The following is a 21,276-nucleotide window of genomic DNA, read 5'->3' on the forward strand; positions in this document are numbered from 1 at the left end:
ATATATATATATATAATATGAAGCAGAACAACTGTTTCCAACATTGAATAATAAGAACGTTGATAAAATTGATAACAATAAATGTATCTTGAGCAGCCAGTCAGCACATTAGAATGAAAATTCAGCTTTGTCATCACAGGAATAAATTACATTTTAAAATATATTAAAATAGAAAAGTTATTTTAAATTGTAATAATATTTCACAATATTCACTGTTTTTCTCTAACTTTGATACATTTTTAATGTGAAATGTTTGACTAAATTTGAATTGGATGGGGATGGTGAAGTGGCACCACGGTTATATTTTTGCTGTGCCAAATGAATTTTGCTGTAATAACTAAATGTAAACGTCTCCTTGTGTTTCTTCCGTCACAGAGGTTCTGAAGGTGGCCAGTGAGGTGGACAGAGGACTCTTACAGCAGCAGACGGAGGCCGTGAGAGAGAAGCAGCGCAGCCCTGAGTACTGTGATAAACTCCTCCAGCACATTCACTCATTGTGACACGCTCTTCCTCTCAGAAATACACAAACAGACAGGGCTGTGAATGAACTTCAACTTGATACGGTTTCTTTACTGTGTTCATGCAGATGTGAACAGACACAGGCACAAAATTTGTGAATGGATAATCTCACTTTTTTGCCTCAGTTCCCTTATCATTAGTGAAGATTTATTACATTAAATAACTAGTGCTGTCAAACGATTAATCGCGATTAATCGCATCCAAAATAAAAGTTTTTGTTGTGTATGTTGTGTGTACTGTGTATATTTATTATGTATATATAAATACACACAAATACAGCATATATTTTGAAAATATTTACATGTTTATACATTTATATATTCATATTCTTATGTTTTATATAATATATAAATATATTTAATATATAAAACTAACATATTTTTTCTGAAATATATACATGCATGTGTATTTATATATACATAATAAATATACACAGTACACACACATTAGGTAAACAAAAACTGTTATTTTGGATGCAATTAATCGCGATTAATCGCACTATAAATAATATATAATTAAAATAATATTAATTCTTAACCATCAACCTAAAGGCAACCCAATTGCTTGGTTATTTTGTTAATACTTTGTGTTTTGTATTGAATGAACATCTCATATGACCACTTTGCTCATAAAAACATGGTTGTTTTACGGATTTGAAGATGAATTTTCTTTAATTAATTGTTCGAGATGTGCCTTTCTATTTGATACTGGTGTCTTTATTCACTGAATTCACCATTTTTATTAAATAAACTTGTTTATTAAACATTTCATTGTTTTATTTCACATTTCTTAACGCAAATGTGTCAAGTGCTTAAGTATACAAGGCAAGAGCAAATACATTCATAAACAACTGGTATGATTGTAGTTATAAGTAAAGTATTATGATTAAAAGCACAAATTCAGTTGAAGTGCTAGTTGATCAAATACAGTCATTTAATTTCTGGAGAAATGTATGTACTCTTCATAGACGCGTATTCTTATTCTACTATTTGACATTTTAGCAATATTACTGACATTTTGATTTGTATTAATAGCATTACAGCAGCATTAAAGGGTTAGTTCAACCAATAATGAAAATTCTGTCATTATTTACTCACCCTCGTGTCGTTCTAAACCCGTAAGATCTTCGTTCATCTTCAGAACACAAATTAAGATATTTTGATGAATTCTGAGAGCTCTCTGACCCTCCCATAGACAGCAATGTAATTACCACGATCAAGTCCCAGAAACATAGCAAGGAGATCGTTAAAATAATCCATGTGACATCAGGGGTTCAACCGTAATTTTACGAAGCTACGAGAATACTTTTTGTGTGCAAAAAAACCCCAAAAACAACGACTTTATTCAACAATTCGTCTCCTCCACGTCATACTATAGTGCCATTTTGGGGAGTATCACAAACGTAAACAACGTATGTACGCGGATACGCTGTTTACGTTGTTTACACTTTGATCTGAATGTAAACAGCGTATCCGTGTACATTCGTTGTTTACGTTTGTGATACTCCCCAAAATGGCACTATAGTATGACGTGGAGGAGACGAATTGTTGAATAAAGTCGTTGTTTTTGGGGGGTTTTTTGCGCACAAAAAGTATTCTCGTAGCTTCGTAAAATTACGGTTGAACCCCTGATGTCACATGGATTATTTTAACGATCTCCTTGCTATGTTTCTGGGACTTGATCGTGGTAATTACATTGCTGTCTATGGGAGGGTCAGAGAGCTCTCAGAATTCATCAAAATATCTTAATTTGTGTTCTGAAGATGAACGAAGATCTTACGGGTTTAGAACGACATGAGGGTGAGTAATTAATGACGATTGAAATTTTTGGGTGAACTAAACAGATAATCCCACCTTTAAAGAATTTTTAAAAGGGTAATTCAGTATAACTATGTGGATTATAATTAGTTATGTAACCTATAGGAAACTCTAAATAATATCTGGACTAATTCTATATTCATAAGCAGTATGTAGTAGAATAATGGTAAAAACTAGATAGCAATGACATTTAATAGTCATAATTCATGATGAGTGTATATGAGGTCAACCCAGTGAATGCTGTTTCTTCAGCCTCTCAGAATGCTGAACTCTCTTCTGGAGTCTTCTTGTAACTCCTGAAACACATTAAACCGTTTTATCTGTATGTTTTCTATTACGACATTGCATGTGAAGTTGATTTATTATATCTGAACATTCCAAATGTAAACTCAATGCAGTTTATAAGTTCAAAAGGTGTTTTGAGGTTTTGCAAATGTGTAACGCATTCCATACTGCTTTTCTTTTCTGCACAGTGATTCTTTGCAATATAATACAGCGATATTTTGATCACACTTCAGTTGACTAAATGACTACATGAGATCCAGCCAAATGCATTTACAAATAAACGCAGCCAGTTTTAAATGTCAGGCGACTCTTCTGGCAGGCTGCGTGGCATTTCCAGTATTGTAAGAGTCCAGCACAGACTGAATTGAATTTCAAATTCCATCAACAGTGGCGTAAAAGAAAATGGAAATGGCAAGAGCAGGAGATTGCGTGATCAAAGGCAGCAAAATGTGAAGAACTGACCCACGGCGCAGGAGCTGCTGGCCTGAAACGAGAGCGTTCTGGCCCTGACTGGGCTGCAGGATCCTTCAACACAACACACAGACTCCAGAACACTGCTGTATATAACTATAAACTATATGGTGCAATGGTGCAGACTCAGAGTGAGTATTGAATGCGGAAAGTGTCTGTTTTGCTTCTGTGAAGTGATTTCTTGCATCTCTTTAGTGTTTTTGTGCTCACCTTTTTGTAGGAGGACTCTTGGTCTTCTGAGCTCTTCTGGTCTGACCTGGAGATTCACCAACTCTGATGAGATACAAGAACATTGTGGAGTGAATTAGTAAGCATATAAATGCATAGCATTTTAGCACAGTATTAATAAACAGTAAATAAAATAAATAACTATAATAACAAATATATATTATAATAAATAATATTATAATAGCAGTATTTCTTTAAAAAAATAGGAATATATATAGATATTGATGTATATAAATAGTTTTTTTCTTCAAAGAAAAACAAATATAATTTATTTAATAAATATCTTTTTCTAAATACATATTTATATTTATTTCTATAATTAAATAAATATATAAATGTAAATATACTTTTATTATAATATTAAAATATAAATATATAATATAAATAAATAAAGATAAATAAATGTGTATATTATTATAATAATTATTATATTATTATAAACTTACACTTTGAAAAATATAATTTAAAATATAAATAATAATATAATATGTGTGTGTATATTTTTTAAATAATATAATTATACTTTTAAAAAATACAAACAGCATTTTTAGAAACAAAAAAAACCATCCAACTGTCCAATAACATTGCCAATTTTTGTTTATTTGTTTACAAGGTGTATTATTCATTTTGGACCCTGTAGATGACCATTTGCATGTCAAAAATGTCTTTATAATACAAAAAAAATGCATACAACATAACAGTATTGTGCTAATAAAACTCAAATAAAAGTATTTCTAATCATGCTCACTCACCTTTTCTTTCTGTCAAGAGATTTCTGGGTAGCAGCCGACAAAATCACCTTGTCATTGGGGCTTTTTGCTTTTTCCTGCATGCCAAATAAAATTGTACGCGTGTTGGAAAGAAACACTGACCTGCACAGCTGTACATTCATATGGAAATGACTTTGTAGGCCTACTTACGGTGGCCGAGAAGTGCAGAGCAAATCACAATTCTGAAAACAAAATAACAAATTACAAACGCAAATGCAAGTCTAAAAAACTAAATAACAATTCAGAAAGCACAACAACAATTCAGAAAACATTATAACAAGTCAGAAAACACAATGACAAATTCGAAAACAAAATAACAAGTCAGAAAACACAAAGACAAATCCGAAAACAAATTAACAAATCAGAAAACACAACGACAAATCAGACAAACCGAAAGAGGTAGGTATAGTTTGAGACAGCGCAATTGGTTTGGGATTACCCACCGCTGACTGGACGAGACATCTGTCAATCAACGTATACAGGAAGAACCAGCCGAAGAACAGCAGAGTCGTGGTAGAAAGTTCGGAGATGGTATTAAAGTAGCTCAGTTTAAATGTATTGTATGAATTGCCCTTACTCTGGAATAAAAAACACGGGGTGTCTATTTACATTTAGTTAAAAGTGACTGTAAATCATCAGCTCCAGTGGTGCAGATGGATAAGAGTGTGTTGTTGGCTTTTTGACGCGATCGACCCGGGTTCGATGCTTTCTGAATTGTTATTTTGTTTTTTAGACTTGCATTTGCGTTTGTAATTTGTAATTTGTTATTTTGTTTTCAGAATTGTGATTTGCTCTGCACTTCTCGGCCACCGTACCTACTTTTCCAAAATAGGAAGGAAACGAGCCCTTCAACAATGGCCGAGGATCAAAACTGAGCAAAATGAAAGAAAGTCAACCAATGAAACCTAATCGCAGCAGGTCTGTCCTGCTAGTTACCATCTCTCTGAGCTTTCTCTCGGTCTTGCTGCAGCAGAGACAGACGCTCCTCTAGTGTCATCGTGAAGAAGATATCATGAATGTCAAACAAGGCCGCGCGCAACTGGGAGAGAAACAGACACAAAATATAAGATTTCAGTACCAAGCTATAATGCTGTACACACTGTTCTTTAAGTTTTAAAGCCTTACATACGTGGGACCTGAGCTCTGTCGCGCTCCTGCAGAGAGAGATCCTGCTCTGACAGAGAGGCGTTTCTCTGAGGAGCGTCAGTGCTGAATGAACGGATAAACTCTTGCATGTCCTGAGGAAATACACAGGTGTAAGGATGATAAAACACGTAAGGCTTTAATTCGCATGTATGTGGACTCTGTATTGTGTTCTCACTCGTATGGTTTGCCGCAGGTGTTTGACTTTCTCTGTTTTCAGCAGTCGTCTGATCAGGAAGCCCTTCACGGTGGCAGTGAGGTGACACAGCGGCCTCTGCTGCTCCGCTGTTACAACCTGCGTCACGCCAAGTTATAATCCCTTGGAGTCCCATAAAACCAAGAACCGGACTTTTAAATACACTTTTCTCATACTCTTTATAGAAGCTTCTTTTACTCTACAGGGACTAATTTGCGGTTGTAAAAGCACATTAAAATCAACCTGGCTCAGTCTGTTTCTCTTGCCGGTGCTGTGATTCAGGCCTCTCATATAAATGAGAGTCTGTTTCGAAGGTGATGCCACATCTAAACTGGTTGAAGGGAAACCTGAAAGGTAATACAAATACACACAGTTTACCCAAAAATGACAATTACAACACCATTTATTCATGTTGAACTCCAAAAAAGACTGAAAAAAAAGTTTCAAGAAAGCATCCGCAATATAGTGCATGTGACTGCATTTGTGTGCATTCAATTGAATGTGTTGAATCAGTGATATTTTAGCATAATTTATATACTATTATAGTATTTATTCATATTTTGAATTAGCTTTTATTTTTATATTTTAAATTTTTGGTATATTGTGCATGTTAGCAAAAGCCCATATCAAACCATTTGTTATGTGCCTTTGTCATTTTTATTAGTTTTTTTTATATAGATTTCTATATGTGACCCTGGACCACAAAACCAGTCATAAGGGTCAGTTGTCCAAATGAAGTTCTTAATTCATATTACTAATTAAAAATGAAGTTTTTATATTTTTATGGTAGGAAATTTACAAAATATCTTCATGGAACATGATCTTTACTTAATATCCTAATGATTTTGGCATGAAACAAAAATGGATAATTTTGACCCATACAATGTATTCTATTGCTACAAATATACCCCAGCGACTTAAGTTTTGTGCTCCAGGGCCAGATATAGCTTTAATACATTTTTATTTCAGTTTTAGTTTTAGTAATTTTAGTACTTTAATTTAAACTTACTTCACTTAGTTGCAACGGCAGCATTTCTAATTTGTGTTTATATTTTTTTTTTCATCTAAAATTTGTACTTTATTTTATTTCAGCTTTATTACAATTATGAATTGTATTTATTAAATTATTTAATGCTTCTTTATTATATTTCTTTTTTTTTTTTTTTTACTAGTTTTAGTTTTACAATAACAACACCTTTGGTCAATTATCTTTTGTTTTTAGAGGAACATATGAGAGGAATAGACTCCCAGTAGAGCTGAAAGAATTAAAACTTTTAACAGGACACTGTAGTTTCTCGAAAAAGCTGACAATATGCTTATTGACCCATCAAAATTGTGATCATTTATAGTGACTTATGGATATGTGGTAGTCTGTAATTTTGTGTTTCAATATTCTTACTTTATTTTTTCCTTCTGTTTTCATAATTTCTCCTTGTTCTTAATTTGGTGTATTAATATTCTTTGTTTACTGATAGTCTGTAATTTTGTGTTTCAATATTCTTACTTTATTTTTTTCCTTCTGTTTTCATAATTTCTCCTTGTTCTTAATTTGGTGTATTAATATTCTTTGTTTACATTTTCTTCCTGTCCTTAACATCAACCTGCCAAAAGGGACTACGGATGGAAATTAGCCAGTGTTGTGGCGCATTTTACATATTGTATGTACTATTAATGTGCATTGTCCCTGATTAAATAAAAAAAATGAAATGAAATAACACCAGTTTTGAACCAAATGCAGTGAATTCAATTTCAGTTCCTCACACAAAGCTCGTGTACAACTTTGGAAGACTTGAAATATAGATAATGAGTCATATGGATTCTTTTTATGATGCTTTTATGGTCTTTTTCTGTTGTTTTGGAGCTCCTCATTGTCTGCCCTCATCCACTTGTGTTCCACAGAAGAAAGAAAATAAAGAGTTGAGTGAATGATGACAGAATCTTCACTCTTGGCTGAACTATTCCTTAAAAGCATACACATAATATATATTTAACATACTACTATTCATAAATCAACTAAACATCCATTGAAACACACAGTGGTAGCAAATTTAAGACATTAATCACAGGCTGAAAGAAGTGAAATAATACCAATGGTTGGCACAGGGTGTCTTGGTGATCTGTCTCCTGGGCTTAAAGGGCTCAGTATAGGGTAACGTTCACCAGTTGTCCTTAATTCACACCCGTCCTCGCCCGCTACAGGACTCGGACCACCCTGACCCCTCAGTCTCCTGAATGAGAAACAGACTAATGTCACACTGATGCATATCAAATCCCCAGTCAAACCTTCATCCAAGCTGGAGTCCAGGGAAATGTTGATTATGAGCATATTTATACCTTTATCAGACCCGATATTTGTGCATGTGTTATGTTAGGATGCAGTCTTAAAAGGTAGCTGCCTAGGCAGATAGTAAGCAGCATGTGGCAGTGCTGACCTGACTGAGGTGCAGTTGTTCTCTCTCTTGTTCCACCGTCAGACACGACATCCGGAAAGCATAATCGTCCTCCAGAGACCTCTGCATGTCTTCTAGAGCGTGGACTTGCCATTGCATCTCATCTAAGGAAAGGACATGCACAACTGTCTGAGAGGATACTTTATCAAAGAATGATGAAGATCTGATCTTTATTCTCAAATTAACATTCAAGTGGTTCTTTGAGATTAACTCTTCTTATCAAGAATCATTTGTGGCCTTATTGGGTTCTTGAGTTGCTATATGATTATTCGTGGTCTTCCTTATATGGTTCATTAAGATATTGATGTGACATTATGGGTTATTTAAATTAGTGTTTTGGAGTTCTTTAGAAAAGGGAAACGAGGGAAAGTGTCTTTTTTTAAAAGCTGTTTTCCTAATTTTTATTACAGAAGCACTCTACAAAAAAATATTTTTGAAAGATATTAATACTTTTATTCAGAAAGGAGACATTAAATTGATCAAATGTGGCAGTAAAGATATTTATAATGTTACAAAAGATTTCTATTTTACATAAATGTGGTTCTTTTGAAGTTTCTATTTATTAAAACCTTTCGAATGTATCATGGTCGCCACAAAACATTCAGCAACAACTGTTTTCAACATTGATAATAATAAGAATTGTTTTCTTGAGGAGCACATTATCATATTAGAAAGATTTCTGAAGGATCATGTGACTCTGAAGACTGGAGTAATGATGCTGAAAATTCAGCTTTACATCACAAGAATACATTACTTCTTAATACATATTAAAATAGAAAATTATTAATTTAAATAGTTGTAATATTTCAGTATTATTTATATTTTTGATCAAATAAATGCAGTCTTGGTAAGCATTCGAGACGCGTAAAAAAAAATAATAATAATAATAATCCAGACTTTTGAATCGTAGTGTGTATGGAAGTATTTCTATACATATTTTAAGAATTTATTTTCACTTTAGTACAATGAATGTACATTTAGTACATAAATGCCAATTATTTAATTTTCTAAAAATGTTCTATGTTTTAGGAAGGTCCTTTGACAGGGGATCATCATATTTCAGGGGACCTTGGCATTATGAGAACTAGATTTCAAAGATATTTTCGGAACTTTAACATGTTCTCCTATGATATCATAAGACTGAAACTCATTTTGGTTCTAAACTGAATCTTCACTTTTAACATTTGCTCTGTTCTTACCCGTTCTCCTTTCTTTCAGCGCTGTGCTAATAACACTGTTTCTCTCGGTCTCAAAAGGTAGTTTGGCACAAGAAGGAGAGTCTGGGGTGATCCCAGACCCCATAAATGCTGCTGCGGGACTGTCCCGTGTGAAAGTCTTGTTCATCGGTGAAGGAGGAGACAGTCGAGTGGGTGTTCTCGCAGTGACCCCGGCCAAAAAGCAAGGCATTCTCTCCTGGCTCTTGTCTATGACTGGACTCTGATGACCTGAGGACAGCTGGCTATCCAGCGTGTGGCATCTCCTTCGAAACAGGGGGCTTGTGAGCTCAGGAGCCACTGGACACGTTTCCAGTCGTCCCACGGTCTCGTTCAACCTCGAGTGATCATCATATCGACCCATACTCACATTTTCCACTCCGAGTAGCTTCCTGTCCTGCGTTGCAATTGTTTTCACTTCCGGTGGCCTTGCATTCGCTGTGGGGTCTGGCAATTAAACTGGCCTTTAGACCAGGTTCTGGGCTTATCAGGTTACTGGGAGAGGTTTGGTTTGGTGAGGGAATATAAAAGGGTAAACCAAAGGCAGTCCCATCCAAAGAACAGCCGTTTTCTTTATCCGACGGGCTTTCAGAGAGGATCCTGCTTGGATCAACCATTGTGTTGCTGATGACCTTTGACCCGTTTACCTTGCTCTTTTTTCGATAAATTCACGTGACTTCTTCAGTAGGTTCTGCAGACAAACTTCCGTTTGAATTTCCTCTTGCATTTGTTTTTCTTCTGCGGATTTTCTTCTCATAACCCAAGGCAGCTCAGCTGAAGGGGTCACCGGTTGCTTATTAGACAAAATGTACGGCTCTGTGGCCCCAGTAGGTGTAATGTTTGCAGTATCAGGTACTGTAAAGCCATTCCTGTAGTCTGTTTTTGGAGATGGAGACAGGCACTGCTCTGAAGGCTTTGGCACGTCCAATATTTTTGGTGCCTATAATGCAAGTGCAACAAGATATGAGAGTAAATTCACAACAAATTATAACAAATACACTAAATAAATAAATGTACGTCAAAAGTTTGAAATAATTTTTTAATGTTAAAAAAAGCTGCACTGATTTGACCAACTACAGTAAAAACAGTACTGTGCACACTTAAAAAATGTAGAAAAGCTGTCACGGGGCGGTACCTTTTCAGAAGGTACACATTTGTTCCTTAATTACCCCTAAAGGTGCATATTGATACCTTAAAGGTTTATATTAGTAGTTTTTTGAAAGAGTACTTCCCTAGTAACAGCTTTTGTACCTTGTTTTCTAAAAGTGAACAAGCTGTGGGTATATTTATCAGTTTAAATGATTTCTGAAGGATCATGTGACACTGAAGACTGGAGTAATGATGCTGAAAATTCAGCTTTGAGTCACAGGAATTTTAATTACATTTGAATGGAAAACAGTTTGTTTGAAATTATAGTAATATTTCACAATGGTATTGTTTTTACCATATTTTTGACCAAATAAATGTAGCCTTGGTGAGCATAAGAAACTTCATTCATTCATCCATTCATTCATTCATAAAATAAAATAAAATTTAATTTAATGTCTGGGTTAAAAAAATAAAATAAAATCATAAATATATACATATAACATAAAAAAATTAAAACACTTTTTTTTTTAAAAAGCTGAAATATATCAGTTTTAATAAAAAATAAATAAGTCCCTGCATAAAAGTGCCTATAATTGATGAAACACTAATTTTCTTACCTTATTGGTCCAAAGAATGATCTGAATCTGATTGAGGAGGTTTTTGTTGTAATGAATCTGTCTCTCGGCCTCCATTTGTGAAGCTCTTTTCTTGAATTCAACCATCTCCCTTCTTTGTTTCTCACTTAGCTGGAAACACAGAAGGCAAAATCAATCAACAAACAGACAACTTAAAATAAGAGACAATGCTCTGCTAATTTTGAATTTGCAATTGACTTAAATATGAAGATTATTATTAATAATGTTTCATTACTATATTTTTCTTGTGCTAAGACTTGCTGAGTCCGAAATTTTCGCACGTTAAAAAATAAATACGACCTCACGTTGTGTCAATCATGCTTACACACTGCCTCCGAAACTTTCGTCCGTCGTAAAAAAAATTCGGATCAGGTTCGATTTTCTGCGTTTTCACATCCATAGCAAGCATTTTGATAGGAAAGGATGACGAAAAACGCATACGAAAATTTCGGACTCAGTGTGCAAGGACCTAGTTTAGTTTTGAGCTTAAAGTTTATCATCACAAAGAAAATAAATTGTCAAAACTTATGACAGAGACCTTGAACCATTTGTATTGCAGTCACACTGTGCAGCATTAAACCTAACATTATGAGACATTAGAAAAACAATTACACTCAGAAAAAGGGTAAGTTGTTACTGGGCAGTACCTAATAAAAGCTAAAAGGTACATCTCTCTACCTTACTTACTCCTAAATGGTACATGATATTAGTACCTTAAAAGTTCATAAGCTATTAGTAATTCATAAGTAGGCTAAATATAATTAGAACCTTTTGAGAGGGTACCTTTTTTCTGAGAGTCCACAGCATACAGACTACACATCTGCCTCTCTTGTCATGTACAACATTATCATGTCTTGTACTCACAACAGGTGACAAAAGCGGCCTGCCATGGAAGCAGATGAGCGAGTGCGCCACCCCTCGAGCAGGTGCGCTACTGCAGCTCTTCTCATGCATCATTTCCGACTGCAGAAGACAGAATGCCTGCACAGAAATCCTCATAGCTGTCCATGTTTCCTCCACACAGCTGGAGCCGCCTACATATTGAAACGCAAACGTTCGAGCAAGTGTTATATCTGATATAGCCTAGGCTAGACTAAATCAGAAGCATGATGCTGTCGTATTCTTTTGGGCTTTCACAGCAGCAGTTTTTGACCAAATAAATGTAGCCTTGGTGAGCATAAGAAACTTAATTCATTCATCCATTCATTCATTCATAAAATAAAATAAAATTTAATTTAATGTCTGGGTTAAAAAAATTAAATAAAATCATAAATATATACATATAACATAAAAAAATTAAAACACTTTTTTTTTTTAAAAAGCTGAAATATATCAGTTTTAATAAAAAATAAATAAGTCCCTGCATAAAAGTGCCTATAATTGATGAAACACTAATTTTCTTACCTTATTGGTCCAAAGAATGATCTGAATCTGATTGAGGAGGTTTTTGTTGTAATGAATCTGTCTCTCGGCCTCCATTTGTGAAGCTCTTTTCTTGAATTCAACCATCTCCCTTCTTTGTTTCTCACTTAGCTGGAAACACAGAAGGCAAAATCAATCAACAAACAGACAACTTAAAATAAGAGACAATGCTCTGCTAATTTTGAATTTGCAATTGACTTAAATATGAAGATTATTATTAATAATGTTTCATTACTATATTTTTCTTGTGCTAAGACTTGCTGAGTCCGAAATTTTCGCACGTTAAAAAATAAATACGACCTCACGTTGTGTCAATCATGCTTACACACTGCCTCCGAAACTTTCGTCCGTCGTAAAAAAAATTCGGATCAGGTTCGATTTTCTGCGTTTTCACATCCATAGCAAGCATTTTGATAGGAAAGGATGACGAAAAACGCATACGAAAATTTCGGACTCAGTGTGCAAGGACCTAGTTTAGTTTTGAGCTTAAAGTTTATCATCACAAAGAAAATAAATTGTCAAAACTTATGACAGAGACCTTGAACCATTTGTATTGCAGTCACACTGTGCAGCATTAAACCTAACATTATGAGACATTAGAAAAACAATTACACTCAGAAAAAGGGTAAGTTGTTACTGGGCAGTACCTAATAAAAGCTAAAAGGTACATCTCTCTACCTTACTTACTCCTAAATGGTACATGATATTAGTACCTTAAAAGTTCATAAGCTATTAGTAATTCATAAGTAGGCTAAATATAATTAGAACCTTTTGAGAGGGTACCTTTTTTCTGAGAGTCCACAGCATACAGACTACACATCTGCCTCTCTTGTCATGTACAACATTATCATGTCTTGTACTCACAACAGGTGACAAAAGCGGCCTGCCATGGAAGCAGATGAGCGAGTGCGCCACCCCTCGAGCAGGTGCGCTACTGCAGCTCTTCTCATGCATCATTTCCGACTGCAGAAGACAGAATGCCTGCACAGAAATCCTCATAGCTGTCCATGTTTCCTCCACACAGCTGGAGCCGCCTACATATTGAAACGCAAACGTTCGAGCAAGTGTTATATCTGATATAGCCTAGGCTAGACTAAATCAGAAGCATGATGCTGTCGTATTCTTTTGGGCTTTCACAGCAGCAGTCACGTTTGCAAACAATGCAGGCTTTTATATTCGGATTTTAAACAAATTAGCCTATTCTATCAAAGCTCTAGGGAATAAATGGCTCCGCATTGCACTGCTCTTTTATCTGTACAGATGTGTTTGCTAACAGATAACCGCGCGCAGATGTTAAAACCTCCGCATCAGCACCTACCTTTATATCACAATGCAGGCCAGAGCTTCGGTTTGAATAAATAAGAGAAATCAAATAAAGGCTTTCCTTTCTCACAGATGCGACTGTAGCACTGTGATGTTTATAGTATTGGACGTACAGATGCGTATCGCGTAATCGTTTCCTGTTTTGTCCGGTAATTACGGTTGTGAATGATAACGAAGCTAGTAAACAAGATTACACTATCCACATGATGTAGGAAATAGTATGTCCGCAGAAGATGATTTCATATCCTAAAACGCGCATATCTGCCATTCACCGGGTCTCTGTGCGTCTGTATGATGGTCTTCATCAGCAGCACCGCCCCGTTACTCGCCGTCAGTTCATTTGGACGTAAAACCAACAGAAGATTCCTTCACACCAGATACATTTAGGTAGGCCTACAGATTAAGTTTCCCATTATCTTTACTGTAGCAGGCCGATAAATTTGCTTTAAATTCACAAAATGATTCCGCTGATTTGTAAACCTGTAGGTTACTTTTTTTTTTTTACATTAAATGTTTAGAATTAGAATAATTATATAGTATGGAGGGCCAAATTACTCAAAATTAAATAATTAAATAAATGCTGAAATATATAAATAAATCGTTAAATACATAATTAAATACATAAATAAATGCATAAATGCTTAAATAAATAAATGTTCATTCTTTTATTCATCCATTCATCCATGCATTCATTCATTCATTCATTCATTCATTCATTCATTCATTTCCTCCACATTTTATTTTCAGAGTTACGGTTGTAGGCACGTCCCATAATCCTGAAAATGAAATGTGGAATGACTAATTGAATGAATAAATAAAGGAATGACTGAATGAATTAATGAATTAACAAATATTTATTTATTTTATTTATGCATTTCAATATTTAATTATTTAATTATGTATTTAACTATTTATTTTTATATTTCAACATTTATTTAATTATTTAATTTTGAGTAATTTGGCCCTCCATAGCCATATTAGGCCTATGAATTAATAAATGAATGATCAAATAAATATATAAAAATAAGATGTTCCTTTTACTCAAGATGCCATTGTTTGTATGGAGCAATATGGTAAAATAAATAAATGTAATGTCTGCAGTTAATAAAAATGAAAATAAATTATAGTAAGTCATAGTAAGGTTTTTATTTTTTTACCTTGCTTGGAAAAATGCATAGCCTACCTAAATGATCTCTATTTCGCTTATGATATCGATTTACCGTAAAATAAATGCTTTTAACTATTTTAACAGCAAATGAAAGACTTTTTGCTGCTTTTTAAAAATTCCGTTACTGCTCATTACTGAGTAAAAAAAAAAACTAGCCTATTTATAAATATGTAGGCTAACTGTTTTAATGGGCTAAAAAGGAAGGGTCTAATAGGCTATTCACGATTTACAATTAAATCGATTTAAATCTAACAATTGCCTTGGCAATCGTTTAAAACAATGTAGATGAATTGTCAATAATCCATACAAAAGACTAGAGGTGTTTCAAAAAATCCTGTAGTATTCTGGTAATTAGTTTTCCAGTAGGGTAATAACTGTCCTGCGCCGCAGTTGCTGTGGGCGGGGCTTCCACTAGCGCCTCGCTGCGCGAGCGCCGCTCACCGCTCAAACTCTCTGTGAGTGTGTGAGTAAGTGAGTGAGTGAGTGAGTGAGTGTGTGTGTGTGTGGATGGACATCGTGCAGATGCGGCTAACTTCATTCTTCGTGTATTCACAGCCACACAGTGAGGTGTAAGTGGACGCGGTTCGTTCGTGTCGTCGATATCCACGCTCTTTATGAGTCAGCCGTTTGTTTTTGAAGGATTGTAGCTCACTTAAGTTACACCAGTGGACTTTGACAACCGCCGCCTGGGTGAGTTTGCAGAAGTACCTCAGGAAGAAAGAAACTGTAAACGATTAGCGATTATACTGACTTATTTTGTTATTCAGTGTGATTATCTCACACCTTTAAATAATAGTGAACAGGCCGACAACGTTTCAAGTATATGAAGTATTAAATTATACCTCATTTGAAAGGCAACTTGATATGTATAGCAGCATTATATCGCAGTTTGGTTAAAAATCTCCTTTGTTCTCTAGCAGTAGTGAGTTTGAATTGTAAGCTATAATTTGACGTTAGGCGGTAACTCCACCCTGTATACAGTACATTCTTCCTTCAAACATGTTTCATTATAAGATGTGTTTTAGCGTCACTGCAGCAGTGCTCTGAGAGACCGGTAGATGGCGCTGTTGCACCGTGTGTTTGGCGAGGGGTAGTTACTAAATACAGTCATGCAATATCACCAAGAGACCCATGAATCTGATCATGCAATTCATTGTGTTGCTGTGGTTTACTTTGACATCTGAATTGTGTGAAAGTTTGCCTTAAAGTTTCACTTGTAGACTGTGGGATACAATTCAAGCATTGCTTGGGAGTCCACATTTTTTAAAGAAATAAATGGGTTACAGTTGTGTGTCTGCCATTTATTCAAAATGATTGCAGAGCATTTGTGTTTCTTGGCACAATTTGACCACATTTGTTGAGTAAGGTCTTTTTGCATCTGCTTGTGCCTTGCAATGTTTGGCATCTGAATTTGTCTTGGGGGATCAATATAAAGTATAACAGCCTGTCTCGGTCTATTTTTGCAATTTTCAGTAGGCCTACGATGGTTTGGGTTTGTAATTTGCAAAGAGAAGTGGATTGTTTTTGGAGTGTAGTGTCGACTGATTGTTTAATGGCTGTTAAGGGACATTGTGTGTCAAAACTAGAGAAAAATCAATTCTGTGCCTGTCTTGAGTCAGCTTTTGGAATTGCTTTGCTTGATATTGCAAGACTTTTTTATTTTTCTGTATTGGAGATGAAGTCAATTAATAGCTGCTTTTATACTTTGGCACAGTGGATTGGTAAATAAAAATTGGATGAATTAATTTAATTAATTAGTCTACAGTAAGTCAGTGGCAAATAAAGATGTCTGAGATGAAAAAAAAAAAATATTAATATATATTATAATTTGTATAATATATATTATATAAAATATATAAAATATTATTATAAAGCTTAAAACTATTTATTTTTGCTTTTATATTTTTTTTTTTACACATTTTTAACAAAATATTAAACACTTGGAAAATAAGTTAATCATTAAATAAGCGTATTAACGTTATTTTTGTATGAATTGCATTTGTAATGTATTTTATAAATTAACAGATAAAAATGAGTGGGCGTAATTTTGACAGGTTTGTCTGACAAAATACAGTTTTGCGAGAGACTGTGACTTAAGTCAGTTTTTTTATTATATTTGGTATTTAATCGTAAATATTGACCAACAAGCGTTCTTTCCATTTATTCACTGTGTATTTTAACTCCAAATGCCCGTATTTACATCGCTGCACGCTGAAGTGAGTCTGTAGACAGCTACAGCTTTACTGACGGACGATTTTTAATCTTTTTATAACCAAGACTGTGTGACGTAGAGCGGGAAGGCGTGACTCGCGTCTTTTCCACCAATAGATTTAAAGTATGCCGCGTGATTGACAGTTGAGCCTGGAAAATAGGAGGAACGACTTTATCCGTCTGGCTTTACTCTGTTGTGGAAGCCATTTTGGGATTTTCCTAGTAGTAATTGTGAGCCAAGCTCGTAACTTTTGTCTATTCCCACGAAGCTCGCGGGTTTCGTATCTGGTGTTTGGACACACGGTTGTTTCTGTTTTTATTTTTATATGTCCGTCGAGATGCGGCGCACATTTTGCGCATCCTTGAACTGGATTGTCATTTCTGAACTGGACTACCTTCAAAACAACAAGAGACCGTAGAAACTGATGGTCAAACTGGCAAGTGCTAGAATATTTTGTTGTTATTTATACTTTCATTCAAGCCATATACACAGATACAGTGATATTTTAGGTGTATGTTATACAGTCTTTGGCGGACAGTCAGTGAAGCTCCTTTCTTTCCAAACTCTTGACAGAAAACATGGCCCTGGATTAACCGTCATACACGCAATCAGGGTTTTATTTCTGTAAGATATATGATATATTATACAACTCTTAAGACGTAAACACTATTGAAGTGCGCTGAAATCCCTTTACGCATTTAGATAAAAGAATTGCGCTGATACAGTGTTGCAATCCAAGGCTGTGTGTCAAAACCTAGTGAGCTGCCTACATAGTCAGCATTGTAGACTCATTCTAAACAATGAAATCGAGTCACTTTTGGGGCATCGAATCGAAAGCTCCATGATTTGCAAATACGGGTCGATTTGCACGTCCAAAACGCGTCTGCGATTCCCACAAGTGCTGACTAGTTAGGCAGCTCACTCGTTTTTGAGACGCAACCAATGTTGCAATTCCAAATGTAGCAGAGACGCAGATATGAGACGTCAAATCTGGAGAGTTGTGCGTCTATCTTGTTTATAAATGCAAATGCACCTTTTCCACAAGAGATAAAGGTGCAAAAGGCCATGAAGGTGTGAATAGATCAAGATGAAAGCATAAATCCTGACTTTTTTGTCTGCCTAATACATAAAGAAAGGAGCTCATGCTTTTCACCATTGACTTGTTTTATTGTCTTATTAGTGGCAGGTCATGTCTGAAACATAGCTGTGCTTGTTTGGGCTTGTGAAATGTGCGTTTTAGACAAGAAAAAGAGGCGGAAAAGATTTTCTCTGGATGTTCAGCCTGTCTCTTGGATACTGGAGAGTGGTTTTCTGGATCTCCTCTGGTTTTGAGAATGTCAAGGCATGCAGTTAGAGGAAAGGTAAACAGAATGAACATGATGTTTGACTTTGGGTAATTCGGAGTATTCTTATTATTGTCTGAATATTGTGTTAATTGATACCATAGTGTTTTGTTCATTCAAAAGGTCCAGGACAGTTTTGACTCTTCATCTCAACTTCATAATGAGTTTAGTTCTTATAATAGTGCTTATAGATAATGAGTAAAATTTAAAGTTGAAAGTTAAACTCTTGGTTTTTGTTTAGGTTAGTTTACGGTCTGCTAGTCTACAGATGACTAAACAAAGCATTGAGTTAGGTTAATGATGGCATAACAAAACAAACCATTTTAAATCGTGATCAAATGAAATCATAATGTTTCATGGAAGTTTAAGTAGCACTTTACAATAAGAGTTTAGATTTCATTCGTTAATGCACAGGGTATCATGAACTAACAACAGCAATTTTTACAGCATTTGTTAAATCTTTGATATTAAGGTTAATGTTTATTTATAAATATACTTTTGATAATTCACATAATACTTAATAATTAATCATGTTTATTTGATTATAATTTATTTGTTTATAACTTACTATATAGATAACTTGATGTGTCATTTATTAAATGTAAAAAATATATTAAAGGGGTCATATGATGCTTTTTTAAAGATCAATATTTTGTGCGCGCGCACACGCACACACACACACACACACTGCTCTCTCTCTCTCGCGCGCGCACGTGCACACACACACACAAGGTAACAATAAATAATAATATTAGCCTACATTAATAATCTCTGTACAAACATTGTGCATATGTACACTGGTAAAATGATGTTTCAAAGTTGTAAAAAAGAAAGACAAATAGAGTACATCTTACAAGAAAATGCTATTTTAATTTCTCTACAACAATTTGTTTAATTCAATGTGTTTCTTGCTGTTTCTTTATAATTGTGAAATTTACTAGCAATTTCTGAGTTTTTTTCTACAAATTTTTTTTTTCAGTTTAGTTCATGATACCTAATTAATAAATTGTAATTTTTGTAAACTCTTACCAAAATCTCTATAGTGGATATAAGTGTAGCTAATAATGCTCAGCTATAAAATAATATTTAATTGCCAGGGGATTGCACTTTGTGAATGCAGTTTTTATAAATATGTCAGAAGTCTTCATTTGGTAATCATATCTGTGTAATAAATACATGCTAAAGTTTCTGTGCTCTCGCTGTCCTGTTAGTGCAAGTCACACTGGACAGTTGTTGATTTGTGAAGGTGTAGGTGTGGTCTGTCACTTCCTGTTTGATCAACAATATCAGATGAAGTGTTTCCACATTAAAGAGCACAGTTTACTATGAAAGAGTTGCTGTCTGTAGTAGGGGTGTGCGATATTGACAAAAAATAATATCTCGATATTTTCTGGGATTTTATCGATAACGATAATTAGATGATATTTTGCTGAGTGTGTTATTGTGCTGGTACCTTAAGGACTGCCGAAGACAGTGTGTGTGCATGCTTTCATGGGTGTGACTGTGATGTTTATACACTGAAGTCACACCCATCATCACACGGTAGCTGTTGCCGTAGTTTGAGAAGTCTGCTCTTCACATCTGGTTTGATCTTCACAGCGTGCTCAGCGAATAACCATGGATTTTTCCCGTCTGCACACGTATACTCCTCCTCAGTGTACTCCGGATAACACGGGATATACCTATTCACTCAGGTGAGCTCACTGTGAGAATGAAGAAGCGATTGCTGGGTGGAACTACAGCGCACTTCTCAAATGCATTCTTCCTATTTATAGCGCATCTCACTTCTAGTAGACCTTACAGAGATTTGTGTAACTGGTCACGAACTTCCGACATTCAGCAAATAATCAGGAATTTCTGTTTAAGGATTTCCATGTCAGGTAAAACCTGTTTGTTGCTCAAGTTTCAAGAGTCTGTGGTTGTAGACAAAGAACTTCACTTGTTCTACCTGTAAGATGTTAAAATCTGTGTTTTTGGTCAGTTTTGAATCCTTATTCAGCAGTTGTGTTCAGGTGTTTAGTAGAGTATTATTTGTGTGCCAGGTGAAGGGTTGGATGACAGCATGCAGGTGTGGTGCTTCTGCCTTCACAGTTGTTGACCTCAGGCGAGTTATGAAGTTACACAGAATTAATGGCTAGGTAATAATACTCTTGGTTGTGAATGTATTTTAGATGGTTTATTGCAGAAAATAGTGTGCTAAGCAAAAACAGTGTAGATGTGTTGACGTTCGTATGCAGATAAGGATTTGTACCCCACTCGTTGCACTGACTGATACCACTTTTCTACCAAAATCATGCTTTTTTTTGTTGTTGGAGCTGGTGCTCACTGAGTGGATTTGAAAAGTAATAAAAATAGTTGGAGTAGATGTTTGGGAACCACTATTTGAAATGATTAAACCAAAAGTAGTTGCAGTTGAGTTTAAGTTTGAATAGCTTTTACACATGAAATTACAAATTAAGAAAAACTGAAGAGTTGTTAGTGATAAACCACTAATTTGTGTAATGTGTAATTGCCATTTTATAAAAGCAGTAGGCCTATAGCAAACCAGAGGCATGACATTTCATGCTATACTATCAATATAGTTATAAGCTATTAATCTTGTTTAAATAAGTTGCTTTTTTAAAATAAAGCAGGTTCTCTTAAGTCAAAAACTGTTGTTAAAGTTGACTAAACCTTTATTTATTTAAATTTTTTAATCATATTTTTTATTTTTATTTATTTGTTTGTTCAATTGATTGATTGAAAAATAATAATAGAACTTAAGGTTTCAGTTGTCTGGATAGTGTTATTGTTAACTAAACTATTAAAAATATTTTTCAATATTAAAAAAAGTAAAATATAAATGTTAGACAAAACTTAAATGAGAATTAGAAAAGTTGCCTTGGTAACTACTAAAAATAAATAAGATTAAGTTGAAGTACTAAAATTACAAAAAGTAAAACTGAAATAAAAGTAAAGGTACTTAGAAATTATATATATATATATATATAT

General features: G+C 34.7%; 2 protein-coding genes and 1 pseudogene across 2 annotated transcripts in view; 2 read left to right on the forward strand and 1 right to left on the reverse strand.

Moving 5' to 3' along the window:
- The window catches only part of dnaaf5 (dynein axonemal assembly factor 5), a 23,753-nt gene extending 23,053 nt beyond the window's left edge, over positions 1–700 (forward strand). Inside the window, exon 13 of the mRNA XM_016569979.1 lies at positions 376–700. Coding sequence (XP_016425465.1) covers positions 376–500 — 125 coding nt within the window. The 3' untranslated portion in view covers positions 501–700. The remainder of the gene's footprint in view (positions 1–375) is intronic.
- Positions 701–2,561: 1,861 nt separating this feature from the next.
- On the reverse strand, positions 2,562–13,248 carry LOC107753763 (centriolar coiled-coil protein of 110 kDa). The gene is given in 18 exon segments (XM_074560226.1): positions 2,562–2,610; positions 2,612–2,632; positions 3,084–3,146; positions 3,303–3,365; positions 4,073–4,146; positions 5,027–5,048; positions 5,050–5,129; positions 5,227–5,328; positions 5,412–5,528; positions 5,673–5,776; positions 7,518–7,673; positions 7,858–7,983; positions 9,079–9,545; positions 9,547–9,693; positions 9,726–10,033; positions 10,800–10,928; positions 11,682–11,798; positions 13,204–13,248. Coding segments are annotated over 18 exon segments (2,190 nt in total).
- Positions 13,249–17,127: 3,879 nt separating this feature from the next.
- Positions 17,128–21,276, forward strand: part of LOC107753755 (SUN domain-containing protein 1-like) — a 34,134-nt pseudogene continuing 29,985 nt past the window's right edge.

This window comes from Sinocyclocheilus rhinocerous, unplaced genomic scaffold (assembly GCF_001515625.1).
Source record: "Sinocyclocheilus rhinocerous isolate Xijiao unplaced genomic scaffold, SAMN03320098_v1.1 scaffold51, whole genome shotgun sequence".
In the NCBI taxonomy this organism is placed as follows: domain Eukaryota; kingdom Metazoa; phylum Chordata; class Actinopteri; order Cypriniformes; family Cyprinidae; genus Sinocyclocheilus; species Sinocyclocheilus rhinocerous.